Here is a 25639-nt window from a genome sequence, read left to right on the forward strand (position 1 = left end):
AGAGGACATATCATGAAAATCTGACTTTTTCCATGTTTAAGTGCTATAATTGAGTGCCCAGTACCTTTATCAGCCTACAAAATGTGAATAAGATCAACCCAGTAACTTAGTTTTGGTAAACTATTCTCTGCAAGCATGTGAAAAAATAGGTAATTGAAATTTGGCCCCCCTGGTGATGTCAGAAGGGGATAATACCGCCGCTTAAACCAGTGGTTTTCAAACTGGGGGCCGCGAGATGGTGCCAGGAGGGCCCCAGTTTTATGACATTTTATGAAAAATATTAATTTATCATGAATTCTGTGTAATTAAACCTAAAAAAAATAGGGCTACTAACCAAAAGCACTACTTTTTTGTATAATTTAATGTTTTTTTATTAAAATGTTGAGTTTTAGAACAGTTTTTTGTCACAAATTTTCTTTGGGGGGCCGCGAAGGAATGTGCCGTACACAAGGGGGGCCACACGCTGAAAAGGTTTGGGAACCACTGCCTTAAACTGCACTATCCAGCCACGGCACTGCCATTTAGTGCATAGATCAGCTCATTTGCATATTAAATGACACACCCAAAACTGACATTTTTGCACACACCTACAAAGTGACAATTTTAAAGGATTAGTCCATTTTCTGAAAAATACAGATAATTTACTCGCCACCATGTCATCCAGAGTGTTGATGTGTTTCTTTGTTCAGTCGAGAAGAAATTGAGTTTTTTGAGGGAAACGTTCCAGGATTTTTCTCATTTTAATGAACTTGGATGGACCCCAAAACTTAACAGTTTTAATGCAGTTTCAAAGGACTCTTAACGATCTCAGGCGAAGCGTGGGGGTCTTATCTGGCGAAACTATTGTCATTTTGGGAAGAAAAATTAAAAATATGCACTTTTAAACCACAACTTCTCATCTTCCTCCGGTAAAAATTTTATTTTTCTTGCCAAAAATGTACAATCCTTTCGCTAGATAAGACCCTTATGCCTTATTTGGGATTGATGAGAGTCCTTTGAAGCTTTTAAAACTGCAATTTTAAACTGCATTAAAACTGTTAAGTGTTGGGGTCCATTAAAGTACATTAAAATGAGAAAAATCCTGGAATGTTTTCCTCAAAAAACATAATTTCTTCTTGCCTGAACAAAGACAGACATCAACAGTTTGGATGACATGGTGGTGAGTAAATTATTTGGACTGATCCTTTAACATGTTACAATAAATTATCTATATGATATTTTGAGCCAAAACTTCACATATGTACTCTGGGGACACCAAAGATTTATTTGACATCTTAAAAAAGTCTTGTGAAATGTCCCCTTTAAAATGTATGTTTAACTTCGCTATTTCCACCTTATTTTATTTCTGTTCTCTTTTATTAACTCTTTCACCACCAACGTTTTTTAAAAAAGCTGCCTGCCAGCATTTTTCAAGATTTTCACAAAAGTTAAATGCCTTACAGAAAATGTTCTTCTTAAAATATGTAAACATACATCATATCAAATGAAAGAACAGACCCTCTGCTTTCATACAAAAAAAAACATTTCATCCTACCTTCAGTAGTTCTTTTGTAATCAGCTTTTGAATATGGGTAGGTTTCTGCAAAAACACCACATTTTGAGCAAAAAGCAGATAATTCCATTTTTGTGACGGACTTTTCATAGAGATCCCATTCAGAGCGATCTTTAAAACAGACACGGACATGCAGCAGCTTGCCAGAGGGCAATACTTCCGGGTTTAATAGCGGTATTGCGGAAAGACGGAAATACTCATCATTGGCGGGGAAGCGTTTTCTCTTGATTGACGAGATATCTCGTCAATGGCGGGGAAAGAGTTAAAGATATGTCAGTGCATTGTTAGTTCTCCCACTTTGCGGTTTCTGTTTTTTTCTTCAATATAGTTCCTTCACACGTTTCACGTACAGTATTCCGATCCACATCTCCTCACTTCTTTAACAGTTTTAATCAATTAGTTTGTTCCTCTTTTGTTAGGTCACTTCACAATCATTTTTTAATTCGTTCTATCTTACCGACAAAACTCCAACCACATTCTTATCATCGCGTGGTTAGATTTTGTCCTGTTAAGGCTTTTGCCTTGGCTTCGTCCTTTATTCCACACCAACAGTCACAAACTAACAGCCTATTAGCATTTCTCTCACTTCATTTTCTCACAATGATAACCTAATATAAGCTAATATTTCACATTGCTTTTCACACACAAACTCACACGCTCTAAAAGATGACACTGTGTCCCCGAATAACAAAACTGTGACAGGATGATGAGGTCTCTGTAGCTAAAGCAAAGAATAAAAAGCATGCGAAAGCTTAACACTTCGGGATGTGCTTAAGTCATCACCAGCGCGCTGACAGCGACATGCGTGCGCGTCCTCAACAAGCAACTACAGCAAAATCTATTCAGGCTTGCAGCCATAAATTGGTGCTGTAAATGGACAAATGCACCGATGTGAACGTTTATTTACAACCGACGTCTCTTTCTCTTTCCAGCTCCACTTTTGTATTCAGGGGTAAGGTTTTTCTCGTTTGAGAAAAAAATCATTACCCCCCACATCCAATTACCCAATGTCCTCCTCTATAGTCCCTCATAAACGATAATCACATTCTCTCCACTCATCTCCTAAAAAGTAATTTTACTCAATAGCCTTTATGTTTCTGGCAAAATCTACACGTAGACACCTGTCTTTCTTCTATTGCATGTGTATATTTTAGTGTAATTTGCCTGTGTTTTTCCTGAGCGTAAAGGCCAGTGCAGGCAGATTGTCTGAGCTCCAGAGAACAGACCCACCAAGTGCCTGATTACAGCTTACCGTAGTCATTTTCTAAATAGCTCACTTCCACTCTACTTTCCTCCCTCTGTCCTTTCTTCTCTCACATACTCCCTCCCTCTCTTCTCCCATGCACACAAAGAAAGATTAAAACGCAGAGGAGAAAAGAGCCTTTTATCAGATGTGGTTTGACCCAAACATCCCCAGCAGTTTAGAATCCAAACTCACTTTCTCTCTTCCGCTCTTTCTTTGTAGCTGCAATATGAGCTTTTGGGTTGTAAGAGTTTGATGTGTGTAATCGTTGAGAATTGCACAGCTACAATATGTTGATTTCTATAAAGTTAATTGATAGTTGAAAACGGTGGCATGCTATGTAAAATATGAATAATGTTTCATTTCAGTTTGTTTGATTACTTTCCCATGTTAGCATAGATCAACAAAATTTTAGCCTTATCTCATTGAAACTGAGAAATATTTTACAAGGTGGCTAATTTATACACTGTAACTGATCTTACTGTAAAATGTACTGTAAAACATGTATACAGTAAAATACTGTAACATGATTATGGGAAAATTTGTGCTCAGTACTGTAATTATCTAGCCTGGTTAAAACCAGACCATTCTCAGTAGTAACTGAGTTATGGTCTGGCAAATCTACATAGACAAATAATTTTCAAAGGGGCGTCGCCAACGGACGTCTCTCAAATGCCTCTGTGTCCAATTGGATAGACCAAAAACCAATCACAGTGATGAAGGGGATGACGTATGCAGAGCTATATCAGACTTTTGCCGAATCCAGTCGGTAAGATAACATCTTTTTTAGATATGAAGACTTTAGCCGTTTCTCAATATGCGTTCTTGTCTGTACTTGCATTCTTGTGGACTTGTGAAACGTCATCAATCGCGGCCCAAGTACTGTTCCAATTCAAAGTTCGCATCCAGCCCAAGTTCACATAAAATCCCCGTATGTGTTCTTGATCCGCCCATTTTATCAAGGATGCATCAGAGGAGACTTGTGTGGACTTATGAAAGCGAAGTTTCCCAGAATGCATTTCGCGTCAGGAGTTCGTTCTTCCGAGTCTGAACTTGCAAGTTCGAACTACGAAGGACACAAGTCCGAGTTTGGCGTACTTGGTATTGAGAAACGGCTTTTGAGTGTTGTTCTTTGCTTGGGTTTTAACGAAAAGGAAAAGTTTAAATAGTTTAAAGACGCGATAGCTGATTCGAAAGAGTGATGTTCCACAGCGGCATCCATCTTTGTAATGTACAAAATCTGCTTCACCGTCACTGTGCTGTCTTCTTCGTGTAAAGCCCCAACGTTTCTGATTGGTATCGCGATTCTCGGCATTAGAAATGGGCTTGAAAGGCCAGACTACTTGCAGAGCAAATCTAAATTTGCCGGAAGTTGTCTGGGTTTTCCCAGGCTAGTAATTATCTCTACTGTTATTTAACTACGATTCATACAAAGTGAATCATACAAAATCATACGATTGGTATTGGGGCAAAAGCAGATATTACAAATTCATGCAAATTTGCAACCTCATTAACTCTTTCCCCTCCAGCGTTTTAAAAAAAGTTGCCAGCCAGCGGCAGCATTTTTTATGATTTTCACAAAAGTTTAATGCCTTCCAGAAAATGTTTAAATATATAAACATACAATAAATCAAATGAGTTAAAAAAAACTTTTATCCTACCTTCATACAAAATATTGAACAAAAAGCTGAGATAATTGCGTTTTTGTGAAAGACTTCTGATAGAAATCCTATTCAGAGCGATACTCAAAACCACGCACTGCGTCTGAACTGTTTTGGAGGGGTTGGTTCCTGGTTGCATAAGTTGGGATAATAGCGGTATTGCGGATTGCCGGAAAAACTCGTCATTGGCAAGGAAGCATTTTCTTTTGGCGGGAAAACAGTTACGAACTGCCATGATATTGTGTTTGAAATGTATACAAATTGGCTTACATTCATTGAACTACTGAATATTTTGCCCTAGATCAAAACAATTTCACATTTTAGCCAAGTTATTAATGGGTGTTTAATTTATAGTAGGTTTGCTAATGTTTTAACTACATTTTTACTTGCATGCATGACATTAGCTGCTTTACCAAAATATGGTGTCCTAAATTGCCCTGTGTCTCATATGTAGTGCGGGAAACGTTTGTTTTGATGTTCAGGTGAACATGTTGTTATAATTTAATTTGAACTATAAGTTTAATATTTAAATGGATATTGTCACTATTAAGGTTGGACCATCTGTAATAAGTAGGGCTGTAACGATAAATTGCGTGTCCCATTAAAAAGACCTGCCTATGCCTAAAATCGATTCTGCATCGCAAGGCTGCGTTTTTTTGTTTCATACGCAGCTTGTGCGTGTACTATGCCGTTTTGGTCAGTAAGAAGTCCTTATCGATCTAAAATCATTATGAGTCAGACTCTTTTATAACATGTATTTAAAAAAACAACACTCGTCAAACAGAATCATTCAAAATCATTTTTTATTATCATGAAAATACCTGAAACAACCTGAAGAACGGCGATATAAATATTCTTCTAGACATTTTCTGTAATAGGGTTTGTAACGCTACTTCTTCTGTGGCACAAATGGAGTTTCTGCCCAAGAGTGTCCCCTGGCTTTTGGATGTGGCGGCATTTCACCATAATTCATTTAAATTCATTCATTGAGAAAACGCGCATTTGCACGATTAATCGTTACAGCCCTAGTAATACATGTTAACGATATGCAAAAGGTACATACCCCAAAGTAAACGATGATGCAAGTTATCATTTCCAACGTAAATCTCTTTCCTTGGACTACAACAAACACATGGATTGTAGGCAACAGTTTACTTCCTGAGATTGGTGATGTAGACAAGACCGACATTATCATAATTCCTCCCGCTTGGACTCACAGCCTGTAAGTTAACTCCTGTTAGCATTGCATTGTGAGCGAATCTTTCAAACATGGTAAGGAGCGTCACAACGTACAGATTAACTGGCCAATCAGGGACACAGCGCTTTTCAATTTGATGAGTTTTGTACAAAATAAGAGCATTTAAAGGCGGAGTGCACAATGTTTGAAAGCCAATGTTGATATTTGAAATCACCTAAACATACACGCCCCTACCCCAATAGAATCTGGACCTTCTCTTGATAGACCCGCCCCACACATATGCAACCCCAGTAGGATGTCGGTTAGTAGACACGGCCCTTACTGCTGATTGGCTATAAGTGTGTTTTGATAACCGGCCCGACTCCCTTTTTTAAAGCGTTTTTCAAACATTGTGCACTCCGCCGTTAAGGAAAGCAGTATATTTGGAGCTAAAAAAATGTATGGTATGTGGAAAATACTGTGTTTCTTTTAAACCATAAACCACGCGAACACATGTATTAAAACAAATACACAAAATAATGTTGTTTTTAGCAATGAAATGGGTGCAATTTAAATCATTGGTAGTATTGCATCTGAAACCTAACACGCATACAAACATCAAAACTAAGTTAGGTCTCAGCACACACAGAGTAAAACCAGCACTGCTTCAAGAGAGATCAGAAATCAAAGCATTTGGATAAGAAAAACAGGTAAATATCTTTCATTACTAGAGAAGACATGGAGAGTTGGGGGTTGATAATGCTCAAACTAGGTCTCCACGTCCCCTGCCCTTTCCTCGGCTATATCTGATAAAGAGAGAGAATGTTTGTATCAGGCCCTGCTGCTTTGTTAGTGCACTGGCAGGTTTTTAATGAGCTGCCGTCATGACCTTTCACTAGACTACTCTCTCTCTCTCTCTACAGCGTTGGCTGGGTGGTCATGTACTGCCCTGCCAAGGTTGTTTGGTGGATAATTGCCTCTTGTCTGAACTGTTTGTCTGCTTATGCATGTTTTAATACAGTGGTTTCGTCTCATGTCAGTGTGCAGTTAGAGGGTGTAATACATGCCGTGCTAAAGGCGTGCGAAATCTGTTGTTGTTCACCACAAATGACCAGCCATTATCCACCGCTGTTGCTGCTTGCGCTGTTTGTCTCTGACCCGGGTCGTCACTCTCTGCCATTAAAGCTTGTTCCTCATGTTCTGTATTTATGGATTTGCACACATACACGCTCGACACGTGCGAATGCAAGCACACAGATAGGGTTCAAAATGAACATTCGCCAAACACCAGAAAAACAGCGGTGGTAACTTAATAAACGACTGCAAGAGTACATGAATTGAATCTGTAAATTTTTCTGTTAAAGTTTCTCTGATCTTGCGTCATTGGCAGGTGTGGTTAAAGTTGTTTACTGTCATTAATGACTAATGGTTTAGGTTTTAGAGATTATTGTCTGTGATCTGATTTCCCCCTGGCTAAACTTTAAATATTAAATGTAAAGGTTTGGAATTTAGCAAAGGTCACCTCAGATCACAGCACGCATCTGAGAGAACAGGCGGGGTATGTTGAGGTAAAGGGAGTAGAAATGCCTCAGGCACGGTTGGGACACTCTGACTGGTATGTTTGCTGTTAAATTAAAGAAAGAGTACAGTTTGTGAGGGGTGAGTCGTATATAGGGATCGACCGATATGGATTTTTCAGTGCCGATGCCGATACCAATTTTTGTTTCATCAGCCTTAGCCGATGACCGATACAGGCTGCCGATTTTCTTGAGCCGATATTTGGAGCCGATACTGGTTTTGCTCACTCAATTTACATCATAAAAATTATGTAAAAAATGGCATGTTGTTAAAAAGAGATGTTATTAGTTTGCACAGTTCTTACATTTATTGTAGTCTAGGACTAGTCTAATCCCTGTCCAGGAAACCGCCCCATAGAGATGAAAAAAACCCCACTTTGTTCAGCTATGATCAGCTGTTAAGCCGAGCTTTCAATGTTGTCGTGAAAAGGTTGGTTGTTTTTAGTCACATGACCTGCAATCGCTTGCGGGTTCCAGCACTCTGTCTGTAAATTATGCCGGAAAAATCGGCAAACACGGCAGCCATGTATCGGCCGATGCCGATACACATAAAACTCGCAAATATCGGCCCGATATATCGGCCCGATATATCGGATATCCTGTTATCCCACTCTCTACTTGATCCATTAATGTTTATCCAAACCCTGCAGCCCTGAGCTTATTGCTTGGTGTCTTTTTTTAACTGCCGATTAAACTGTGTTTGCCATGGAAATAGTTTTTTCTCATATATATGTGTGAAATCGAACACATTTGAGAGAATGACTCGCTAAGTTTTAATGATTTTGTTGAAAAAGTGTGCGTCAAAGTGACAGATGGTAATTGGCGTGTTGCTCCTATTACAGTATGTTAGAGAAAAATCCAAAATGTGATGGAGTCATTTAGCTTCGCAGCTTTTCTTACAGTAAGCTTTTAATGCACAGCACCGCTTTGACAAAAAGTGTCAGATTTGGTCGAGGTACAAGCAGCATCTTAATTGATTTGTTTTGAAAGTATCAAGATTGGTAAAACTGACAGTTTACAAGGTTAGCAGGAGAGATTTATCTCACATGTGTTTGGAAAGCATTATGGTGAGCTTAGCTCTTTTCACTCTATAGCACACAAGCCAAGCTACTTCATAGCTTTAGCTTTTGTATTGTTTGTTTTTGAATAGTCTAGACAAATTTATATTAAAAATATTTAGAATAGTTTGTCATCATTTACTCACTCTCATGTTGTTACAAACCCCCATAAATGTCTTTGTTTTGATAAACATGAAGGAAGATATTTTGAGAAATGTTTGTAACCAAACCGTTCATGAACCCCATTCACTTCCATAGTAGTATAAAAGAATACTATGGAAGTAAATGGGGTCCACGAACGATTTGGTTACAATCATTTCTCAAAATATCTTCCTTTGTGTTCATCAGAACAAAGAAATGTATACAGGTTTGTAACAACATGAGAGTGAGGATATAATGACAGAATTTTCATTTTTGGATGAACTATCCCTTTAATACCAGCTTGGCACAATTATATTATATAGACCGTTTCATTGGGCGCACATGCAGTGACGCGATAAGCATCTGGTCCGAACTTTACTTCCGGTTTCTGTTTGTTTAATGGTCTGAAACTGAACTCTTAAACAAAAACCTCATCGAAAATAGCAAATGTTTTGGGTTTCAATGTAATCTACGTGTTGTTTATTTTGCTTGTTATATAAATAATCTACTTTAAAAGGACCTTGTTGTTATTTATTCTTCGCAGAGTTTACCGGAAGTTACGTGATGACCACGAAAGCCACGTATTTATGTTGTTACTTCTAAAACTGTCTATAGAGGGGTATGCATTGACGTCACTTTTCCACGTGACCATGCCACTCGCCCTGTTGAGTGGCAAACGTTCAACAAAATGGCTGATTTTCATAGCGGGTGCTGCGAAAATGCCAGTAAAACGGACTATTATCAGCTTAAAGTGAATTTAGTTGTACTTGATTGCAGAGGTGGACATTACTTAGTTACATTTGTTACATTTTCCAAGCATCTGTGCTTTATTAGGTTGTTTGTATTGGGAAAAAGATTACGTCACTACATTCTAAAGCATACTGTGTATTATTTATTATTGCATATTAAAATTTATTTAATACCTAATTATATTTAAATTGTGTACTTTTGCTTGAGTAAAAGTATGTTAATGAACTTAAATATTAAATGTAAAACAAAAACGTATTGTTTATGAAATGTAATAGAGTAAAAATTATGATAATATGCTTTGGAATGTATGTTTTCCCAAGAAAACACGGATAAAATACAAATACTTGAAAAAAATAAGTTTAAGTAGAAAGTTAAACCTCTGCTTAATAGTGACTCAAGCAACATTTCAACCCACCTGTGGTCTGTGGACGTTGGAATGAACGATCAATTTACTTCTCTTTTCGGTGTTTTTTTGAGAGTCTGTAAAGCGATAGCTCCGAATTCTTGTTAATCTGTTAGTACAGTCTGTCGCACAACAGCTTTTTCCCATTTCGACGCTTTTTCACAGTGTTTTCGCAGATGTCACGCTGTACTCAAATGCTGCCACTCTGTCTTTTGCCACTCAGTGGGCGTAACTGCAGTCCCTCTCGCGACGGTGACGTCATGTGCATACCCTCTATATTATCCAGGCAGGCACAATGCAGTAATTTGAAAATGCTATGTGACATCACAACAGACAGAACTGATGTTTAAGTATTTTATAATGTACAGCCAGCTGGTTGTTATCGCAGAATAAACCCAAACAGGGTGATTTAAGGTTTATTTAGTGATAACGACAGCCTGTTTATACATTATCTTGCATATTACATGGCTTCTGCATATTACGCAGCCACAATTAAATTACTGGACACAAAACATTGATTTAGGTGCAATGTGTAACTTTTAAAGGCGACATATCTTGAAAATCTGACTTTTTCCATGTTTAAGTGCTATAATTGGGTCCCCAGTGCTTCTGTCAACTTAAAAAATGTGAAAATGAACAACACAGTAACTTAGTTTTGGTAAACCATTCTTTACAAGTGCGTGAAAAAATAGGTCATAAACATTTGGCTCCCCTTCGGATGTCAGGGGATAATACCACCCCTTAATCTGCACCATCCCACCACGGCACTGTTATTTAATGCAGAGATCAGCTCATTTGCATTTAAAGGACACAACCAGAAACTGCACATTTTTATTCACACCTATAAAGTGTCAATTTTAACATGCTATAATAAATGATCTATATGGTATTTTGAGCTAAAAAGTCACATACGTACTCTGGGACACGAAAGATTTATTTGACATCTTAAAAAAGTCTTGTGAAATGTCCCCTTTAAAAGGATCTCTTGACAGAAATGCAATGTAATATACATACCTATATTATCCTTACATAATGAACTGTATTGTTTTTATTACAATAGAATTATTGTCTCGGGCGACGACATGTTTGTCCTGTTGCAGCTACCATAGCTTCTTATTGCGTTTCCAAATTGGGGTTGGTTGCGATTCGCAAGTGAATGTGAAAATGTTCTGTCATGTCACACCTGATGATGAGTACAGCATGTTAGGACTAAATTTAGTTTTGAAGACTAAGGCAATATCTAATTTCTTCCTCTCTCTCTCTTTTCTTTTTTCCCTGTAGTGTAAGGAGGAGTGTGTGGCCCATGTTGCTCTAGGAGTGTGTGAGTGTGTGTGTGAGAGTGTGTGTGCGCGTGTGTGTGTGTGTGAGTGAGATGCTGGCCTGTCTGCCAGGGCCAGGTGATCTCTCCCTTCAGCTCCATCCCCACTCGCAGATGAACACTGGAGTTCAGAAATGTAAGTACAAATACATAAAAAAACACACTTTATGGAGTAATTCATCTAGAAATGAAAATGCTGACATATTTTTTTCTTTCCATTAATATGAGCAATGCGCCGTGTGTGTGTGTATGTATGGGAAGTTTCGTCTGTTTTAATACCGCCATGCATTGTCATCCGTGACATTTAAGATCATTTAATAAATGACATGATGAAAATGGTAGAAGGAGATGAATGACTGGTGATTGACTAAACAGGACAGAGAAAGCGAGAGAGGATAGACTTTTGGAATACAAAAAAGGCAGAGCAATCATTTGCGAGCAAAAGCATATTTCCAGTGACAGACTGTCAAATCCCGGGATTTTTATTAGGGTGGTTTACAAGGGGTGGACACCTGCTGAACCTCAGCTCTCACACACATATAGATTGAGGCAGATAAGTGGCATACAGAGGCAAGGAGAAAATGAGACTCGGGCAAACAGAGAAACTGAGTCAGTGCAAGAAAAGGGATACATACAGACAGAAATCTCGCCTTTTCCGTCTGTGGGCAGACATCCTGTCAGATTAACTCTCCATCAGGATGACAAATTATGCCATGGAGACGCGTGGCCGGGGGAGTGCCGATAGCCTGGAGAGTGATGAGTCTCATATCGCCTCAGGAAGACCCTCATCAGGCAGCAATTACTGAGAGACTGGAGACACATCTTTAGCTGCAGGAGAGAAATCACAGATCGACGAGAGTAGTATTTCTAACTGGTATAGAAAGAGATGGAGTCATATTACTAACTACAGAAGCTACAGGAGGAGAACAGGTAGGAGTACGAAACCGATGGCATATCTCTGAGGTTGAGACTCCTCATGCCTCTTTCACTGAGAGCATAGAGAGATTTATACTTCATTGTAAATTAGAAGGAACTGGAATCATGACCCTAACTACAGGTCCAGACTAAGTAATGCAAGTTGATGGACTGGATCTCAAATGGTTGATTTTGGTAACCAGTAACCCAGCACAATTCCTGAATTGCTTATCAAATAAAAATAAACAATAACAAATCGACCTAAAACCTAAATAGATGAAACAGATTTGCTCAAAATCCTACGGTGGCCTTAAAGTGCAAAAATAAATTACAATGGAAAATTACTTATTTACAATATTAAAAACAAATTTACAAGTTTTTTTTTAACAAATTTACAAGTTTTTTAACAAATTTACAATGCAAAAATAAATTTACAAGTTTTTTTTTTTTACAAATTTACAAGTGTTTAAATAAATTTACAATGAGCGAACAAATTTACAAGTTTTTAACAAATTTACAAGTATTTAAACAAATCTACAATGAGCGAACTAAATTACAAGTTTTAAAACAAATTTACAAACTCAAATTTACAAACTCGTCACGCTTCCCTGTTTCAGTCTATATAACCCAAGGAGCGAACAAACAATGCAGTCCTGATTTAAAAGTTTGGAGTACCTACACAAACATTAGTAATTTAATGAGAAAGTCAGTGAATTATTTTGATAACTGCCATCCAAAACGTGTGAAACTTGGAAAGCTTGCGTTAACTAACTAAAGCTATTTCACTTAACTGAAAATAAGGTCCATTATCCCTTTGAGTCACTTGGAAGGTGATGAAAGGATATATATTATCACTCTCTTTCCGTTAATAGGTTGTACAGCCTAATACACAACATCGCATTCGCAACTGTCATGTGATTTACAGCGATACTGCCCACCGGAGGCTCGGATGCGTGACATCAGCGTGTTGTACCTACCCTTTCCGTAAAAAACTTACATTTGTTTTAAAACTTGTAATTTTGTTCGCTCATTGTAAATTTGTTTAAACACTTGTACATTTGTTAAAAAACTTGTAAATTTCTTAAAAATCTTGTAAATTTGTTAAAAAACTTGTACATTTGTTAAAAAACTTGTAAATTTGTTTTTAATCTTGTAAATAAGTAATTTCCTATTGTAATTTATTTTTGCCTTCCAGGCCACGGTAAAATCCTGTACTGGCATACTAGAAAAACAGAAGACTGTGATATGGAAGTATCTTAAATGAAATATTATGTGATATTCTTGTTAATTTTCTTAACCAAACCCCCTGTCTGGAATTTTCTGAGAGGAAGCTCAGCGTCAGATGCTTAAAGCACACTGCTGCATTAGCAAATGTGATGATCCAAGTGCTGGTTTAAACCTCCCGTGGCATGTCATTAACTGCCCCTTCAATCTCATCTGTTCCCTGCTGTGGTCCATATGTTGCTGGAGCACATCTGGCAGGAGCACAGATTCCCTCAGGAGATGAAGAAAGCCGACAGGAGATCAGGAAGAGCCAGAATATACCTTGGAATGCAGAAACACCAGCCATGAAAGTAGATCGGGACAAAAAGAGACAGGCTATGTCTAAATAAGAGCATGCTTTAAGAAACTAATATGAATGTGACATGGAAGGAGTAGAAGAAATGCAGTGGTGGTTTTTGGACAAGAAGTGCATTTACATTTGACATTCGTGAATTTGGCAGATGCTTTACCCAAACTTATACTTTGACCAGTTTGTATGTTCCCTGGGAATCAAACCTATGCCCTTGGCATTGCTAGTGCCATCCACTTCCTGTAGAGCCACATGAGCACAGAAAGAGAGATAAAATGGTCTCCTTGAGGAATAGCCCTATATAAGACTCAGATCAGAGAGGATGAGTCTCTTGGATTTGGAAAGTGTGAGTTTGTAGAGGGGTTTAAGGGCAGTTAGGACATGTGGATGGTGTACTTGGACAGAAAAAGCTGGCAATAGCTGTGTAACAGCGCTGTGTGTCTGTAATAGGTATTCTGGGGTTTGGCTGATTACTGTGATTTTCAAATCACTGCTGATGAGGGAGATGGAGAAAGGAGAGGTTACTGAAAAACGCTGTTTTAATGATAAATCCCAGTGAGAATCAGTCAGAACTGGTATTAGGTTTCACCATGAAGACCTACAGATGTCCCTACAGATAGCCCTTTTCACACAGAGATTACATAAAATGCACAGAAAATTTGTTCGGGATTGTTTGATTTTGGATAATTTGAAGAGTTTGGTTCCAAAACGCAATAAATCCATTTTAAATAATTTCTGTAAAAACGTGTTTTCTATACCAAGAAAGTGACAAGATGAAAACCACTATTTTCTGATACAAACTTTCATATAGCATCTTTAGGTTATAAAAACATAAAAAATTCAAATCCATAATTTGATTTTCAAAGATTTATTATAAAAACTGATCATTTTTCCACAAAATGCAATAAATCTATTGAATCAATAAATAAATGTGCATTCATCTTTGCCATGTTATATTCATTTAGTTGACTAGTGGTATACATGGATTAAAAAAACATTAATGGCATTAATCAAAACACTTACTACTGTCATTGCTGCTGTCATCCTTGGGACGTCATTGCTGAACTTTTTTTGACCGCGATCAGCTGTTTTAAAATTTTTGGTCCTGCTCGATTTTCGTTGGCTTCGAGTAAAATAAAGTTTTTCATAAGATCCCCTGGGGTCAATGTGTTGGCATGACAGAAGCTTGATGCTTTCGGGAGAACAAGCAACATCCGGCATTTTTCCGTCTCTCGCGCATAAATTATTCGATTTTGATGGCTTACGTTTCTTCCCCGTCACAGAAAACCACCGCATGTTTATCAATGCCATCAAAATTACTATTTTGTTTTTGTTTGTTTGTTGATCACGAAGTACAAAGTAGATGAGGAAAACTAAGAATCTGTGTGTATTCAACGCGCTGCCAATGTTGTTTACAGTGCTTGGAATGGTGCGCTGTGATTTGTTGAGCGGATTTATTTATTTAAAGGAACAGTATGTAGGATTGTGGCCAAAACTGGTATCGCAATCACAAAACTTGTGGCTAAAGCTGGTACTGCAACCACACAACTGGTGGCTAATACACAAAATGACAACATAAACATCAATTGAGGGCTGCAACTCCACTTTTTAAATGACAATATCCTGGCAGGACCACTGTTGTCAGTGACAAAAGTATTTGAAATGAAAATGATTTCTTAAGGTCTAGTGACATATCAGGGCCATTTTATGATTCATTGATATACATTTCTTACATACTGTTCCTTTAACAGAGTAACACGGCGAATATTGGATTTTGCTTAAAATTAAGAATTTACTTTTAAAGGAACAGTATGTAGGCTTGTGGCCAAAACTGGTACTGCAATCACAAAACTTGTGGCTAAAACTGGTACTGCAATCACACAACTGGTGGCCAATACACAACATGACAACATAAACATCAGTTGAGGCTGCAACTCCACTTTTTAAATGACAATATCCTGGGCGGACCACTGTTGTCAGTGACAAAAGTATTTGAAATGAAAATGAGGTCTTAATGTTTAGTGACATATCAGGGCCATTTTATGATTAATTGATATAAATTTCTTACATACTGTTCCTTTAAATACTGACCTGATACAATACTTATTTTGGCAGTAACTCATTTGTTTTTTTTTTAAATATCGTTTATCGCGTTTTGGAACCAAACTCTTCTTTTAAACTGACAATGATTTTCTGGAATTTGTGGGTGCATTCACACACACACACCGTATAGATCCTAGAAAGACATGTGAAATGACGTGTATTGTGTTTGCAGTCATAATTTTCCTTATTATCCACAATTGATCTCTCGAGAAACCATGTTAATCTTCACTTAATTCCCCCCGTGTCAAAAGGCTAAACAATAACTTTTTGTTGCAATGACACGCACGCGTCCTCACTACGGCATGCCTCTTACTGCATTCCTTCTGCCATTTGTTCCCACAGAATGCTTTCAGTAAATGTTACGGCAATGCTATCAAGTTTTTAGATTGATTGTTTACCTTGTTTTAGATTGATTGTGTTTTTTAACATAGTTTAAAACTTTTTTTACTCTTTGTTTATTGTATAAAGAATTTTATTGTATTATAATAGTTTATTATTTTAGGATGCCTTCTAACATCTGACAAGGGAACTGCCGATGAAAACTGGCCTGTGGCTAATTCGGGGACTCTTACATATGTTTCAAATGTTGATTAGGGTACATTGTCCCATTTTTCAAATAAATAAAATAAACACAGATTCCCAAAAATATCCGTTCACACACGTCCTGGAAAAACATGTGACATGACGTGTATTGTGTTTGCAGTCATTTTTTCCACAACATTATCCGCAATTTCTCTCTCGTGAAACCATACACGTGCATTTTTGTTCATAAGATAATAAACTAGTGCTTGACGTGCTGTTTTATCATGCTGACAAACAATCTCCGTTTCACCTCAGATAGTGACAGGCTACCAGTTTGCAGACATATTTTGTTAAAACTGCATTTAAAACCCCTGTGTCAAAGAGCTGAACGTTTTTGCGATGACAGCCACGTCCTCACTACTACCCACCCATTGGCATTGTTTCTGCCTTTTGTTTACACAGGACAAAATATTTTCAGCAATGTTCCTGGGGAGAGATCCCAGAAACATTACGGGATATGTTTGCGTTTACACAGACGGCACACTGGCAGTGTTATGGGACTTTTCTGGGATCAGCATGCTATGTGACAGGGGTTTATTTCTGTACAATTATGCTTGCTTTTGATAAGAGTAAAAAAGTCAATCTTACTTACAATGACATCAGACTTGATGCAAAAAAAAATTAATACTTATACAAAACATACATTTAATTATAAAAAAACATCCAGTTTATATAACCAAGTTGGTAGTAATGAATATAATTTATCTATACAATTTATCTGAATTGCTATAATGAATCAGATTTTTTAAAGCCACATTTTATTGCGAAAACCACTTGGTAGTTCATGCCCCCCACCCACAATGTATTGCATGACAGCATTTACTTCGGACCTGTGTGTTGTTGTCTAATCCTAGTGAGATTGTCTCCTCATTATCACAAGTTGGCCTTCCCTGGATGTCACTCCACGGGGGAATATGTCGCTGACAGACACAAAGATAGAGGGATGGAGGGAGGGAGCAGTGGAAACAGGCAAAGACTCCCTTGTGAGTTATTAGCAAAATTAGTCTCATTATTCTCACCCATAGATCTACACCTGTTGTGGTTCATTTATTGGACCCTGCACGGATCTTCCTCCTCCTTCATCCTCCTCTGATTTCCTGTGTAGTTCCTGTCTCTCTTTAAGCGATGAGCAAATGTGGGCGTCCGGTGAAGGCAGCTGACTTGCCCTGAGATTGGCAGGAAAGCTGTTTAGCAAAGAAATGTCAGGGGCCATTTTGTTTAGTCAACAGCCCACATAGAGGGCAGAGAAGGATAGCAGAGATGAGTGAACGGCATGGCAGATGAATGCTGTGCGGGTTGTTGGAGGATGGAGTTGATGATTGTGCTACATGTTTTGGTACTGTGTAAAAATCATTTGCATCAAGGTGCAATTATTTTTTAATGAGGTGGTGTTGTTTTTATGTCATTATTGACACCAAATGAAATTGCATTTATAAGTTTCAATCATTCTATACAAGCAGAAGAGTCCTTCTGTCATTGGCTGTGCCAGTTTTGCAATGTTGGGCTGGTCGAGATGCTCAAACATTGACAAAGTGGCTTTGTTGCTGTATTTCACCGTTGGTGTGAATGGCTCTTTGGTTGTGCTATGTGTTATGGAGTGTTTGGTGGGAAGTGTTGGGTATCTGTTCAGTGCTTGTCGGGGCAGTGTGAGCAGTGATGGAATCGGCTCAGGCCGGATAAAAGAGCTCAGTCACAGTGCACAGGCTGTCTATCCTCTCGCTGGGGAAGAAGGGGCCAGGAACGCATGCTAATACTGTGTGAGTTTGTGTGTGTGTCATATCAGTGTGAGGGAAGTGCAGGTGGGTACATCAGAAGTCTCCCTCATGCTTTTCTCCCTTCGAGTGATGAAAGCTTGTTTCATACAAAGACCCCCTTTTAGCAGCCAGACAGCAGCCTCACAGAGGGCACTTATTATCCTCAGTGTCTTTCTGTCGTTTTCTCTCTTTGTTTTTCTGTCTGTCTCTCACCCGCTCACCTTTCTTCTCATCCGTCACATCAGAGGTGTCGTGTCAGGTGGTGATGTTATTCTCTGACACACCACTGCTTTTCCTGAAAGTGAGCTTATGTTGCGTAGAGACCTGTGCACTTTCAAGCATAAAAGACGCACATTTGTGAAGTAGATTCTTTTTCAGTTGGTATGTTTACCATTAAAAGCATTATTTTTATCATAATGGCAATAATGGTGTGTGGTGTGTGTCCCTGCTTATTTAAAGAAAAAAGAATGAAAGTGACAGAAAGATGGATGGACTGACAGACAGACGGATAGATGGGTGGGTGAGTGGGTGGATGGATAGATAGAAGAAAAAGAATCACAGAAACATATAAATAAAGAAGTAAAGAAAAAGATAGAAAGAAAGAATAAAACACTGATTGATAGAAAGAAAGAGTGATAGAAAGAAAGAAAGTAACAGAAAGATGGACTGACAGACAGGCGGATAGATAGATGGATGGATGGATGGGTGGGTGGGTGGGTGGATAGATAGAAGAAAAAGAATCACAGAAACATATAAATAAAGAAGTAAAGAAAAAGATAGAAAGAAAGAATAAAACACTGATTGATAAAAAAAGAAAGAGTGATAGAAAGAAAGAAAGTAACAGAAAGATGGACTGACAGACAGGCGGATAGATGGGTGGATGGATAGATAGAAGGAAAAAAATTACAGTAAGATATAAATAAAGAAGTAAAGACTGATATAAAGGAAGACAAATGAAGAATTAAATACTGATAGATAGAAATAAAGAAAGAATAAAAGAGTAATAGAAAGAAAAACAAAGAAAGAATGAATGAATGAAAGACTGATAGAAAGAAAGATAAAGAAAGAATGAATGAAAGATGGATAGAAAGAAAAAAGACTGATAGATAGATAGAAAGAAAGAATAGAAGACTTATATAAGGGAAGACAAATGAAGAATAAAAGACTGATAGATAGATGGATGGATGGATGGATAGATAGAATAAAAGAATGATAGAAAGTAAGAATAAAATACTAATAGAAAGAAAGAAAGACTAAAACAGTGGTTCTCAAACTTTTCAGTGTGCGGCCCCCCTTGTGTATGGTGCATACCTTTGCGGCCCCCCAAAGAAAATTTATGAAAAAAATAGTTCTCAAACTTAATTTAATTAATCAAACTTAATTGTTTTAATTAAACAAAACATTAAATTATACAAAGTAGTGCTGTTGGTTAGTAGCCTTATTTTTTATTGAATTACACAAAATTCATGATAAATTAATGTATTTTATAAAAGTCATAAAACTGGGGCCCCCCTGGCACCATCCCGCGGCCCCCAGTTTGAGAACCACTGCACTAAAAGACTGACAGGAAAAAAAGAAAAAAAATACTACTAGAAAGAAAGAATAAAAGACTAATAGAAGGAAAGAAAGAATAAAAGACTAATAGAAGGAAAGAAAGAATAAAAGACTGATAGAAAGTAAGACTAAAAGACTGATAGAAAGAAAAATGAATAAAAGGCTGATAGAAAGAAAGACAAATAAAAGGCTGATAGAAAGAAAGACAAATAAAAGACTGATAGAAAGAAAGACTAAAAGACTGATAGATAGATAGATAGATAGATAGATAGATAGATAGATAGATAGATAGATAGATAGATAGATAGATAGATAGATAGATAGATAGATAGATAGATAGATAGATAGATAGATAGATAGATAGATAGATAGATAGATAGATAGATAGATAAAAGAGTGATAGAAAGTAAGAATAAAATACTAATAAATAGAAAGAAAGAATAAACGTCTGATAGAAATTAAGACTAAAAGACTGATAGAAAGAAAGAAGAAACACTAATAGAAAGAAAGACAAATAAAAGACTGATAGAAAAAAAAGACTAAAAGACTAATAGAAAGAAAAAATATTAATAGAAAAAAGAATAAAAGACTGATAGATAGAAAGAAAGAGAATAAAAGAGTGATAGAAAGTAAGAATAAAATACTAATAAAAAGAAAGAAAGAATAAAAGACTGATAGAAATTAAGACTAAAAGACTGATAGAAAGAAAGAATAAAAGACTGATAGAAAGAAAGACAAATAAAAGACTAATAGAAAGAAAGACTAAAAGACTGATAGAAAGAAAGAATAAAAGACTGATAGAAAGACAAAGACAGACAGAATAAAAGACTGATAGATAGAAAGAAAGACAAAGAAATAATGTATGAAAGACTGATAGAAAGAAAGACAAAGGAAGAAAGAGAAAAAGAAAGAAAGAATAAAAAAAGATTGATAGAAAGACGAATAAGACAGATAGAAAGAAACATGAATAAAAGACTGATAGAAAGAAAGAATGATATTAAGAAAGAAAGGCCCAGATACTTACCACTTAGCACTTTTTTATGTTTTTAAATTGTATGTGCTGTTGCAGATAGTCCCTTAGGGGGCTCTAAACAGCAGAGATGAGAGCAGAGCAAATTCAAAACATGTTTCAATTCACACTCAGAGCAGAGGCAGATAGTGTGTAAGAGAATTAAACACACTCACACAGTGTGGAATCACAAAGGTGTTGTTAAATATAACAGAGGCGTTTAACTACTCATTGGCAGTGGTGTTCGTTTGTGTGTGTGCGTGTGCGTGCGTGTTTGTGCGTGTCGCACTCTAATCACACCCTGGCATACAGGAAGTATGTACCATCTGGTGATGATGAGGAAGTGAAGATGCACCTGCATCTGTTTGACATCCACCTTAACACAGACAAACACATCAGATGCTACAGGCTTTTAAAGTAACTAAATAAATGTCAAACATTTACACATACAAATGTAGATTCAGTATAAATTGTCTAATAAATTTAATACATTTATTATTTTAAGTCTTTAAAATAATCATGTTTATCAGATATAGATGGTAAATTTTTTTATATACTTTCAAATATGCTAAAGTGGATGCTCAGATGGCGCTCAAGTAACATTAATTTCTGCTCTCTATACTGGGCAGGTCATATTACTCACAAGCACCTTTTCTCAGGCATAATGTGTTTATCTTCTACCTTTTTGTCAATTTTTCCCTATAGGGGACACTACACAAAGGATGAGATCTGCTCAATATCCAACCCCTGCAGAATTGGATGCTTATGCTAAAAAGGTTGCCAACAATCCACTCACCATCAAGATCTTCCCCAACAGCGTCAAGGTCCCTCAGCGAAACCACGTTCGGCGTACCGTCAACGGATTGGATACCGCTGGTCCCCGATACAGTCCCTACCCCTCCTCTCAGGCCACTGCCAAGGCCGGCCTCCTTGCTATCGTCAAAGTGCCCCTAGTCAAGGGTATCATCAAGGACTTTGACGGCACACGGGCACGTCTGCACCCCGAGGTGATTATGAATTCCACGGGAGGCCCTTATGCAGTGACCTCGGCCAGCACTTTAAATTTGCACCACCCATCGCAGGGTCCTCCCAGAGCATCCCAGAATCTGCAGGGGCTTCCTCCACACCCTCAGAATCTTCAGACTTTGCAACAGCAGCAGCAGCACCAGTCTGGACCTCCACACCAAGGACTTAGACACCCACCCGCTTCCTCCATGTCACAACAACCCCAGGGTCTTCCGAGGCCCCAGACTATTTCCCATGCCGTTTCTTTAGGCCATTCTGGCCCCCACCCTCCGTCAGCCATTCTGCTTCCTCAGCAGCACCTACAAAACCCACCTCCAAGCCTCCAGGTAGGCACCAGGAAGCCACCAGTTGCAGATGCCCCTCCTAATGTGACTGTTTCTACCTCAACCATTCCATTATCCATGGCCGGAGGCCTCCACCAGGGTCACCAGGCTGATTTAAACAGCATAGTGCACCAGATAAGCCAGTTCTGCCAGGCTAGAGCTCAGGGCGCTGGCGCTACGTCAATGTGCGAAGGGCAGATTGCGAACCCCAGTCCCATTAGTCGAAATCTACTCATCAATGCTAGTTCGCGAGGACCATTGCACGGAGGAAACCCCAGTGCACCTCACACCGGCCACATGCACTCATCCTGTGCCATCAGACCTCCAGATAAAGCACCTGCAGCGGTGAGCGCAATGCCAACTCATAACATGGCCTCCATTAACTGTATGTATCACAGTGATATGAAGCAACAGCATCAACAACAACATCTACAGCATCCACAACATCAGCCACAGCGAAATCCCCAGCACCCGCAGATGAGGTCATGGAATCAACATCAGCTAGCTCACCTTCAGCACATCTCCGAGGGAAATGGACACCCCTGCAAACCCCCTCATACTCATGACCCCTGTAAGGGCATTAACTATCCCCCAGAGATGACCATGGGGCAGCCTTATGCCATGAAGCCCTCTAGCCCCTCTTCCCCACTTGCCAACAATAATAGTAACAGTGCAATGGCCCCAGGAGCGGTGACGCACTACACCAATGGCCAGTACTACCACCATCACCACCAGGCACCGGTGTGGGGTAGCATTCTTCCCACGCCCAACAGCGACAGTTCCAACTCGCAGGACCTCTCAGTGCCCTTCCACGGCCCTGCAGGCACTGGCACGGGCAATACCAACCCCACCCCAGGGATGGACTGCGCCCCCACAGGAGGACCGGCCCATTACCGATTAGTAGGGGGTGCCTTAATAGGGCAGACGAATCTGATGCAAACCGCTGATTGCATGGGAGGGGATTTCCAGACGCCCTGCTTCCGAGATCAGAATCTCATCCTGATGGGGAAGATGCACAGGCCACCCCCTATGGGTCGGGTAGTGGTCCCCCCCTCGGAGTCGCAAGGCCAGCACCCAGGGTACAGATAAGCTTCAGGCCACAAGCCTCAGACACAGTTTCTCTCCTCAGTGAAGTCAGCCAACAAACCCTTGTGTCCTCTACGTCTTCTCTTAGTCTTAACTATGAAATTACAAATGAACAAATGAAATGAGCCTTTTATTGAGGATGAAAGGAAAAACTCAAGGATGATTCATTAAACAAACAAACATAAAAGAATACAAACCCATGTCGAACGACAAGCAGTGTTTCTGAGATATTCTGTGTTATTAATCTTGCAAGTGATCAATTCTTCTTTTTTCTTTTTTTCCCATTCGTTTCTCAATATATCCTAGTACCTGGATCTGGGATGCTTCTGGGTTTTATGAACATATTGTGTTATTGCTTTAAATTTTATAAAAGAGAACATGTCCCACAAAGCATCTCACCAGGCTTTCTGTCTATTCTGTATTCATTTAGCTGTCTTAAACCTGCTCTAAAACATTAACATTTACTGACACACCCAGAGCACATCTCTTTTTTTTAGCACAATACGTTCTTTGTCCTTTATCTTTTTCAGTAGCTGAACTATGTGGGAATGTGTCAATCAGTCCTTACAGATTTTTCTTAGGTGATAGCTCTTATCATGTGTTCCCGTACACGAGGAATCTTTTAACATTATCTAAAATGTAAATGGATTTATGTGTGAAACCGTTTATTATTAATCTCGAACCTGTGCGCTGCTGTAGGCTTGTTCTTGTTGATCAGTGGAGGGTTAAAGGATTAGTCCATTTTCTTGGGGGAAGGATCCAGATGGTTTGCTCACCACCATGTCATCCAAAATGTTGTTGTCTTTGTTCAGTCGAGAAGAAATTATGTTTTTTGAGGAGGGCATTGCAGGATTTTTCTCATTTTGGTGGACTTTAATAGAGCTCAACACTTAACAGGTTTTTTCAACGGAGTTTCAAATGACTATAAACGATCCCAGATGAGGCAGAGGGGTCTTGTCTGGCAAAACGGTTGTCATGTTTGACAAGAGGGGTGAAAAGTGTGCACTTTTGAACTACAGCTTCTCATCTAGGTCCGATCCTGTGATGCGCCAGCGCGACCTAACGTAAATGCGTAGTGATGTAGAGAGGTCACGTGTTACATATATGATACGCACATTTGCGGACCATTTTAAACAATAAACTGACACAAAGACATTCATTAGTATCAGTTGACATACAACAACGTTGGAACGGTCCTCTTTCTCAACACTTGTAAACACTGGGGCGTAGTTTCGCGTTCGTCCTCTGTGACCTCTTGACGCCATGGCGTATTGCGTGGGGTCGCGCTGGCGCGTCATGACCGGACCTAGACGAGAAGTTGTGGTTTAGAGGTGCATGTTTTTTATTTTTCTTGTCAAGGATGACGGTCGTTTCGCTGGATGGGACCCTTGTGCCTCGTTTGGGATCGTTTATAGTCCTTTGATACTCCGTTGAAAAAAACTGTTACGTGTTGAGTTAAGTATTAGGTGTTGGGCTCTATTGAAGTCCATTGGGGTGGGAGGGGTCCTGCAATGTTTTCCTCGAAACACGTAGTTTCTTCTCGACTGAACAAAGAAAGACATAAATTTTTTGGATGACATGGTGGTGAGTAGATTATCTGGATTTTTTTGTTTAAGAAAATTGACTATTCCTTTAAAACATCTTGGACATCTGGTATTGTGACTGTCAGGAAACTTCAAAGACAGGAGAGCCAAAAAATATATTTAGATATGTACTGTATATATCATGCTTATCTCTCATGCTGCGAAAAGATCAGGTGTCATTTTGTGTTCTCAATCACCGATGCCAGTGAAGAGAATTAAGGAGTTTTTCTAGTATAACTATGTAAAGGGTAGAGGAAAAAGTTACTAATGTTAAAGCTGTGCCATTTTTACCGCATTATTATACTCCCCTCTTAACATATGAGAAACTATTACTTGAATTATATAGATGATTTGGTGTCATGTCAGGTGGGGTGTAGCTGTACGTGGGTTAGCAGGACTAAACGCACTACTGAAGGAAGTGTCTGTAGGCTTGTTACTAATATATGTAGAAACTAACTATGAACCAAATCAAGGGTTTACAACCCTGAATTTTTTATTCATCCATTATAATAACAAAAGTAGGAGTTGCTACTGATTATTTTGTGAAGTGTGCTTGAATTGACCAAATTGATCACTTGCAAGATCATTTGTGGTTAAATTGAGGAGGACTTTTTTTTAAGGAAAAGTCATAAAGGTAAAACAGCAGATAAATTGCTTATTTTATTGTACACTGGCTAATCTACTGTACTGCTGTAACTTTAAAGAAGTGTAATAATTGTGTATGAATGCGGCTGCATATGGATATGGGTTCACAGACTTGGTGTGCATGTGAGTGCAGTTGTATGTGTTGGTGGATGGTGTGTGTGTGTGTGTGTGTGTATGCTGGTGAGTCAGTTTTTTTTGACTCGCTGTCTGTTTGCCTCTCCTTAACAGCCCTCATGAAGCCTTAAGTATTTGGTCCTTGGACTTTCCTTTGACAACAAGCATGATTATAATAAAGATATAATGATTCTGATTTTGAAAAATAGACTATAAAGGAACAGCATTTTTCCTTTGTTTATTTTTATTAACTCAAGCTTTTGTTGAATAGAGAAGCAATTCTTTAGAATTACTTTATAATGTAAACAAAGAAATAAAGAATATTTTATCGTCATTATGTTTTATAGCTGTGTGTAGTACTGGGCTGTAACAAAATCTTTTTATTCCAAGTTTCAAAGCTTCAGTTTTGCAATTTGTGCTATTTATAATTCTGAACTAGATTTTTTCCTCATTATTTAAATCTTTTTCATTTTGCAATTGCTGTGAAATGGA

General features: G+C 38.5%; 1 protein-coding gene across 2 annotated transcripts in view; it reads left to right on the top strand.

Annotated features, from left to right (window-relative positions):
* Positions 1 to 23079, top strand: part of fam222ba (family with sequence similarity 222 member Ba) — a 54540-nt gene extending 31461 nt beyond the window's left edge. For both annotated transcript variants that reach the window (XM_055200020.2, XM_055200021.2), the window contains exons 2-3: positions 10844 to 11016; positions 21076 to 23079. In XM_055200020.2, coding sequence (XP_055055995.1) covers positions 10935 to 11016; positions 21076 to 22808 — 1815 coding nt within the window. In that variant the 5' untranslated portion in view covers positions 10844 to 10934 and the 3' untranslated portion in view covers positions 22809 to 23079. The remainder of the gene's footprint in view (positions 1 to 10843; positions 11017 to 21075) is intronic.
* The last annotated feature ends 2560 nt before the right edge of the window (positions 23080 to 25639 follow it).

This window comes from Misgurnus anguillicaudatus, chromosome 22, assembly GCF_027580225.2.
Source record: "Misgurnus anguillicaudatus chromosome 22, ASM2758022v2, whole genome shotgun sequence".
Taxonomy (NCBI): Eukaryota; Metazoa; Chordata; class Actinopteri; order Cypriniformes; family Cobitidae; genus Misgurnus; species Misgurnus anguillicaudatus.